This window comes from Bison bison, unplaced genomic scaffold, assembly GCF_000754665.1.
Source record: "Bison bison bison isolate TAMUID 2011002044 unplaced genomic scaffold, Bison_UMD1.0 scf7180017864236, whole genome shotgun sequence".
In the NCBI taxonomy this organism is placed as follows: Eukaryota; Metazoa; Chordata; class Mammalia; order Artiodactyla; family Bovidae; genus Bison; species Bison bison.
The window spans coordinates 7,622,891-7,630,383 of record NW_011494808.1 but is presented as its reverse complement, the minus strand read 5'-3'; the positions used below and the strand labels follow the sequence as shown (position 1 = coordinate 7,630,383).

The window sequence follows — 7,493 nt, the reverse complement described above, 5'->3', positions numbered from 1 at the left end:
ACCAGGTTGCAGGACAGGTATTAATCCTAAAGCCCGGGCTTCACTCTGGGCAGGTGGGAAGCACAGGTTAAGGGCATCTGGAAGTGGGTCAGACTTTAGGAAAAGCGGATTCACACCTCCAGCTTCAGTGCCGATGTCAGGCGTATGCTTCTGGAATGGAAAAGTGGATGGAACTATCCACGTTGTATTTTTGTCTTTTTAAGACTCAAGTGCAGATAAACAACAAGGTCCTCCTGTATAGCACACGGATGGAAAAGAATTTGAAAAAGGATGTGTGTGTGTGTGTGTAACTGAGTCACTTTGCTGTATAGCAGAAATTTACACAACATTGTAAATCAACTATATTCGATAAAAAATAAATTTCAAAGATGAACAAGCAAGACGATTAAAAAGACTCAAGTGCCTTTAGCTGCATTGTGCATTTTAAGTTTGTGTGTGATGAACACTGTTGTGTTTCTCATGGCACAGTTGGCACCTGTTCTTCTTTTCTGGGTTATAAACAGAGCACTGTGGTTGTGGCTCTACTTCTAGGGGCTTCCGAGTCTGGATTTGTGTAATTGGTACTTAAATACAAGTCTGGTTCCTAACGTCATCATGACAGACTAAAAGTGACTTATCCCTCTGCCTTTTTTTCCCTTCTCTGTAAGTGGAAATGACTTTCTGTTCTTTGGAATTGATTTGGCCTTAGCATTTTGCTCTGTGTGTGTGTGTGTGTGTGTGTGTGTGTGTGTGTGTGTGTGTGTGTGTGTGTGTATACACTTGAATGACCTATAAAGTCTGGCTGTTATTTAAAAAAAAGACTGGGGAGGCTTTTCCCTTTAGCAGACAAAGCGTTTATTTCAGAGTGAGTGCTTAAATTGCAGTTGTTACTTTGGGAACCTGTAAAATCCTCCAATTCAGAATAGTCATCTCAGGTTATTCTCAGAAATGTCTGTTTTACTTGTTACTGCCATGGGGTCTCAAAAGAATCAAATGCGACTTAGCAACTCAACAACAACAGCAGCAGTGATACTTTATACTGTTTTGGATCTGTCCATGATATTAGATGTGGGCTTTACAAAGGCAGAAAAGTGGATATTAGAAATAATTTATGTCTTGGAACTTCCCTGGCGGTCCAGTGGTTAGGATTCCGTGCTTCCACTGCAGGGGGCACCAGTTTGATCCCTGGTCGGGGAACTAATATCCCACATGCCACATGGCACAGCCAGAAAAAGAAAGAAACAATTTATGTCAGACTTATATCCGTAAAGCATGTATAGAGACTTAACGGACACTCTGCACCTGAGTGCTTGTAATCCTTCTTGTTGAGAAGTAGATGGAAACAGGTAAACAGTAGGTTTAAATAAGAGTTCAAGACAGTGATGGAAGAGAGATAATTAACGTTTGTATGTGATGCACATTGAAAAAAGCCAATAAATGTTGGCTGATGATGGAGGAGAGAAGAAAAGAAACCACAGGAGGCCTTGGCAGAGAAGATGAAAATTACTTGTTTGGCCTGGGATTTGGAAAAACAATACTTCTGGCCATGAGGCTACTCTTGCAGCATTTTATCACTTTCAGGGAAGAAGTTTGAAATTACACCCTGAGAGTCATTTTAAGTGCTGTTTCTTAAGCTGGAAGGTTCGCAGTCTGTTAAGAGGTCATGGCCAGTTTCAGGGGGAGTTGTGGGGTTTATCGTAATGAAGTGGTGAAGAGTGTTCTGAAGGTAGCTCTGTGAAGGGAGAGTTAGCTCAGAGCATGCCTTCCGCCTTTTAGCCTCTTTGACACTCACTGTAAACAGTGAGTCAGGAGAACAAGTGGTGCGTCTGGGTTTCTCAAGAGCTGCTTTGGAGAGGAGTGTGTCTGCAAGTCCGATGGCAGGAGTAGGGAGAAGGCAGGTGCGGAACTGGGGTTCAGTTTGTAGTCGTGGGGTCTTTGGGGAGCATCAGAACACAAAGACTGTGAGAGGAACAGCTGTGAAAGGCTTTGTGTTTCCGGATAGATCGCTTTATCCAGAGTTCCAAACGTTACATCTGTGCTTGACTGACCTGTGTTTTGGCCAGATGCTGGGGAGTGGGGTGGGTGAGTGATGAGCCCATCGTTCTGGGACGGTGTCGTGTAAAGGGACAGAGAAGGAGGCAGAGAGGGACCAGAACCAGATTTCCTCATGGCCCAGGAGACGTGACGACTGGCTTTGTTGTCGCTCAGGAAGGTCTTCCATCCCCTTTTAGGGGTAGTTTGGAAAATGAAAGCTTTTAGGTTCAGATCAGTACATGCTGAGAATAACAGAGCCAGTGAGAGCCTGCCCACTTTGTAAACCAGTGGGAATTTTATAGCTTTGAACTTTGTGGAAGCAGGAATAGTAGGAAATAGGGAAGAAAATAAGCTACTTTTCCCTTTTGCGGTAATTTTGATCATTAATCTGTTTTCCAGAGTTAGTGACTTTACTGTTGAGATTTGCGAAAATAGAAAATATGCGTTACCATGTGTCTAATTACCTGGTTTCCCCCCTCTGCTCCAGGAGGTGTGATTGCCTACATCAGCTCTTCCAGCTCGGCGTCCAGCCCTGCCTCTTGTCACAGTGAGGGCTCCGAGAATAGCTTCCAGTCCGCGTCCTCTTCTGTCCCGTCTTCTCCAAACAGCACTCATTCCGATAGCAATGGGAACCCCAAAAATGGCGATCTCTCCAGTATTGAAGGCATCCTGAAGAATGATCGAATAGATTGTTCTATGAAAACCAGCAAATCGAGCGCCCCTGGGGTGACGAAGAGTCACAGTGGAGTGACAAGTGAGTTGTCTAGTTCTTGACAGTCGATGCCGCTAATTGCAGGCAGGGCTTACTTTATCACTTGTTCATTTGGTGGGGACCATTGTATTTCTGGGTATATTTTTCATCCCCTTCTGGGTAATTATAGTTCAGTAATTATTCAGAAATCAGTGATGAGCACAGCCTAGGGCCTGTCTTAATCGGTTCTCTGTGGCGAGGTGGTGTATCTGCCCGTGTTTCCTCTCGGGCGCCCTCCTAACCTTCTGTGGTTGTCTTTCTTCTGCACTCCTCCTGCTGAGTCTGGTTTCTGGAGTGGAGCACTCACTCAGGGAAAGGAGTTTGCTTTCATGAAGCTGGCACTAGGAACGTTTGGAGGATTGGAATATCCCACAGAATAGTGGGAATGTGGATTCCTGAGTGAGTGCAGAGGTCATCGGCTGGCTCAGGACAGGGTCAGGAAGGGCTGGCACCTGGCTCTGCCCGAAGGTGGGTCGGACTGTTTGCACAGCGGCCTGTGGAGACCCCACTTCGCACCTTCTGTTGCTTGATGCCCCTGGCACTGATTTCTTTACTCTTACCCCACAGAATTGGTTTCTTAGTTCTGGTTGCATATCTGATATAGAATAATTCTAGATTTACAGAATTTCAGTGTCTGTCCCGGATCTTCAGTTTTGGCAGTGCCATAAGGCATGATTTCTTTTGATTCGTCAATTTGGTGTAAAGATTTTTCTCTGACAGTACATATCTGTATGTTTTTTAAAGTATTTACAAGTTAAACAAAATACAGTACTCCATTGGAAAGAAACAGTTTTAGCTTTTCTTCCAGCTTTTCACTTTTGTGTCTATTTGTGCTTCAGAATTCAGTGGCATGGTTCTCCTGTGTAAAGTCTGTGGGGACGTGGCCTCAGGATTCCACTACGGCGTTCATGCTTGTGAAGGCTGTAAGGTAATGCATGCTTTCGTTTGTTTAAGCTGCCGATTCTGGGATTAAAGAAATTACATGGTTGATGATCCGGGAGGAAGAGAAGTCAGCTGCTCCTTAAAGTTTTAAGCATTTTATGTTGTGTACAAACATAACTCATTTTGAAAAGCATATTTTAAAACTACATTTTAAATATATGTAGTATTTCTTTTTCCTTTAAGATTTTGATCAAAATAAATGTGTTATCTCAAACTTGAGTCTGGTGTGAAGTGTTCACTCACTGATGTGTCAGGCAGTGTCCTGGGTGGCAGAGGAGGGCAGGGAGTATGTGGGCGGGGCTGCTGCCTTCTGGAGACTGAGAGGAACCAGGCTTGGAGCAGATCTCATCAGGTCCTTTGACACTCTGACCTGTCAGGTGCTGGGAACGGGGAGCAGTTCCTAGACGCTTGTAAAAATGTGATACCTTCGGAAGCAATGCCAAGTAAGTGAAAGAGTCTCAAGTATAAATTGAGCCCTGGGTAAGCTCATTTGTAAGTTGCTTTGAGTATTCCTGAGTCAGGTAGTTCCAAGTGAGAAGTCTGTACTTCCTGCTCACATCTAGGGAGCCTCTCTTCTCATCTGGTCCTTCCTCCTGAGCGTCTAAAACTAATGTGGCCAAGACTTGTGCTCGCGCTCTTCTCTGACTGAGGCGCAGAAGCAGGGACCCGGTTTGGCGGGATGTGGTGGGTGAGCGAAACAACACCTGTACGTGAAGGGGAAGCACTTCCTAGGGCGGCTCCGAATGAGCTGTGCTCTTTATGGCTCCATCACTCCACAGGACTACTGTATTTTATTCAGAAATAGCACTTTTTCATTGTTTTAAAAATTCTATAAATAGTTTTTCTTTTTTTTTTCTTTTTACAAAAGTATAAAATAACTATGTTTATAGCTAGAGAAACCAAAGCACAAGCAAATGAACCTAAGTGCATATTCTTGATAAATGCCACACATAATTACTCTGAAAGATGTAGCTCACATATCATAGTGCCCAAGTATAGTATTACAGTAACAAAGTGTAAAAATGTTATATCCCACAATCACTAACACAGATTCATCTAATAATGTGGTTAGTTATGACAGTCAAGGAAACTGCAGTTTAAAATGATTTTGGTGATTTTGATTTTCCTGAAAAAGTCAAGTGGAGGTCTTTGCAGACCACTCACAGAGCATGAACTTGAATTGTTTGTGTAGTAAGTACGGGCAGCTGTGTGCGATCATCCAGCTGGGAGCTGTGGGTGTGTGTATGACACTTAACCTGTAGCTGATAAGTAACTGGGACATCTGGAATGTATAAGGAGGTGTCAGCAGAGGATAATCCAGGAAAGACCAAGTTCTCCTAACGTGATCCTTAGATCGAGCGAGGGAATTGCAGTATGGAACACCGTTCTCTGTCATCTTGTTGAGGATGTCCTTCATATTGCAAGAGTTTGGGAATTTGTAAGTGACTCCAGTATGAGCTGGAAAGCGTGGCTGCAGGCCCGGCTGGTAACAGGTGAACAGAGCGTAGGACACGGGGGCTTTGGCAGCACTGAGACTCTCAGAGGGAAGGGGGAAAGGGCTCTGCGTGGCCGGCAGGCGCTCGCGGGTACCAGAGAGCTCAGCGATGGTCTGAGTGCCAATGTTATCTCTCCCCTGCTCTCAGCCAGATGACTTCTCGGGTCCCCGGTAGCGTACTGGCTAATTAGGTGTGGGGGACGCTTAGAAGGAGTTCCCCTGGATGTTTTTAATCGGATCCCTACATCTTCCTTTGTTCTTAGGGTTTTTTCCGGAGAAGCATTCAGCAAAACATTCAGTATAAGAAGTGCCTGAAGAATGAAAACTGCTCTATAATGAGAATGAATAGGAACAGATGCCAGCAGTGTCGCTTCAAAAAGTGTCTGTCTGTCGGAATGTCAAGAGATGGTATGTCCCCAATTTAAAGAGTGCTCTTCTTAAAGCCTATGGGGCTTGGCTTTATTCCTCAGCATGAGCCAGAGTGGGGAGTCAATTGCCAAAGGCCCCCTTGTGCTCAGGGTGAAATGGATTTTCAAAAACACATTTTGTTGTCTTACAGGATGCCAAATTGATTCAAGTCAAATTTTAGCATCATCATCTCAGAAACAGCTTTTGACTCACTTCTTTTTTTGTTTCTTCCTGTGAAAAGACCCACTTTTCCTCTGTGTGATTTGAATACTTTTTCAAAAAATAAAGGTGCAGTTTTTCTTGATATAGGAGTTCTTGGCTTTTCCCCCTGATTTCTTTCTTAGTCGTTCTGAGGAACCCATTTCTCCCACTGTGAACTAGCTCTGTGACTTCTCAGTCCTGAGATGACACCGAGCTTTTCGGCACCGATTGTACTTTCAAAGGTGATGCAGAATTGAAAGACACGTTGTGGCCTGGTGTGGAGGTGGTTGCTCGGTCCTGGCGTGCGCCAGGGAAGCAGAAGCCTGTGGGAAGCAGAAGTGGTGGTGACTGGCAGGACCTTAGTGTCGTGTGTGGACGGCCTCACTGGGACCTGACTCTTCTGTAGTGCTTGGGGAGTCTCATTCTTTTCCAAGTAACCTAACCGAGGACTGTGAGGCTTTCAGAGGGGTCAGGGTAGGAGTTCATTGAGAACTGCTAAGAATGAGCCTTGTATTTATCTAGGGAAGGGTGATTTAAGCAGTCCCTTAGGTTACTCTAGCTAGTATCTACTGACACAGAAATAGTGTTGTAATAAGTAGGTTCTTGAATGACAGGTTTCAACAATTGATGTTCTATGTTTTCAGTTTCTTAAAAAAAAAAATTTTTTTTTATGGCTCTAGAAATACTAATCCAAACTTGATGGATATTGTGATTTCCACAAGAGTAAAAATGGCCATCAGTCGTGCAGAGGGGAGCGAAGGTAGAGTGTGCAAAAGGATAAAGTTATGTCTGTGGTTGCGACAGGGTAAGAGGCTGCAGTTGGAGCAGTGAGACTCCCTTGCTGGGTGGATGTATTGAATTTTTATTATCTGTGTATAAATACTAGAATAGAAAGAAGCTTTTCTTTCCCTCAGGGATAGGAATGTTGGAGACAGGACTCATTCTGAGACTAAAGCTTTTATTTTTGTTTCATTGATTTTAATTAAAATCCAGCCAGTTTATTTTCCAATAACTACGTTTCTATCGACTGTGATTTTTTTCTTCCTTTTAAGATTTTCTCTTAAGTTGGAAAAGGTGATCACTTAATAGTTGGGTCGGTGATCACTTAATAGCTGGGTCTTGAGGATAAGGTTACAGAAGTGAACGGACAGAGGTCAGGAAGTGATTGTACCTATCCATCCAGCGTTGATGGATGTGGGTAGCCGAATGCCTCCCTGAGGACACAGCCTTCAGCCTTATTAGTAAGGTGCTGTGTAGTAGTGCTGGTTTGTTTCAAACTGATTTTCATTAGTTAATTTCAGATTTCTTTCTTAGACTTTGCTTATAAAATACCCAAGAAGTCTTCTCTTTAGCTTTATTTTGAGAGAAAAGTGAAAAATTTCTCTCCCCACTCCTGCTTCCTGTGGTACCTCAAAAACGTAACCGGCAAGTTTAGAGTGATTTTTGGCCAGACTCAAGTGGGCATTCTTGTGTGATCAGAAGCTGTAGCTGTCAGAGCCAATTCTGTGTTACTCTTTGGAATAAACGGGTCTTCTTTAACATGTAGATATTGAATATCTTTTTCTGCAATAGCTGTTCGGTTTGGGCGTATTCCTAAGCGTGAGAAACAGCGGATGCTGATCGAGATGCAGAGTGCGATGAGGACCATGATGGACAGCCAGCTCAGTGGTCGTCTGCACAGTG

At 43.8% G+C, this 7,493-nt stretch overlaps 1 protein-coding gene across 1 annotated transcript in view; it reads left to right on the top strand.

The window, feature by feature from the left end:
- Positions 1-1,166: 1,166 nt before the first annotated feature.
- The window catches only part of NR1D2 (nuclear receptor subfamily 1, group D, member 2), a 21,372-nt gene continuing 15,045 nt past the window's right edge, over positions 1,167-7,493 (top strand). The window contains exons 1-4 of the mRNA XM_010846433.1: positions 1,167-2,767; positions 3,604-3,692; positions 5,465-5,609; positions 7,383-7,492. Of these exons, the coding sequence (XP_010844735.1) occupies positions 2,464-2,767; positions 3,604-3,692; positions 5,465-5,609; positions 7,383-7,492 (648 nt within the window). The 5' untranslated portion in view covers positions 1,167-2,463. The remainder of the gene's footprint in view (positions 2,768-3,603; positions 3,693-5,464; positions 5,610-7,382; position 7,493) is intronic.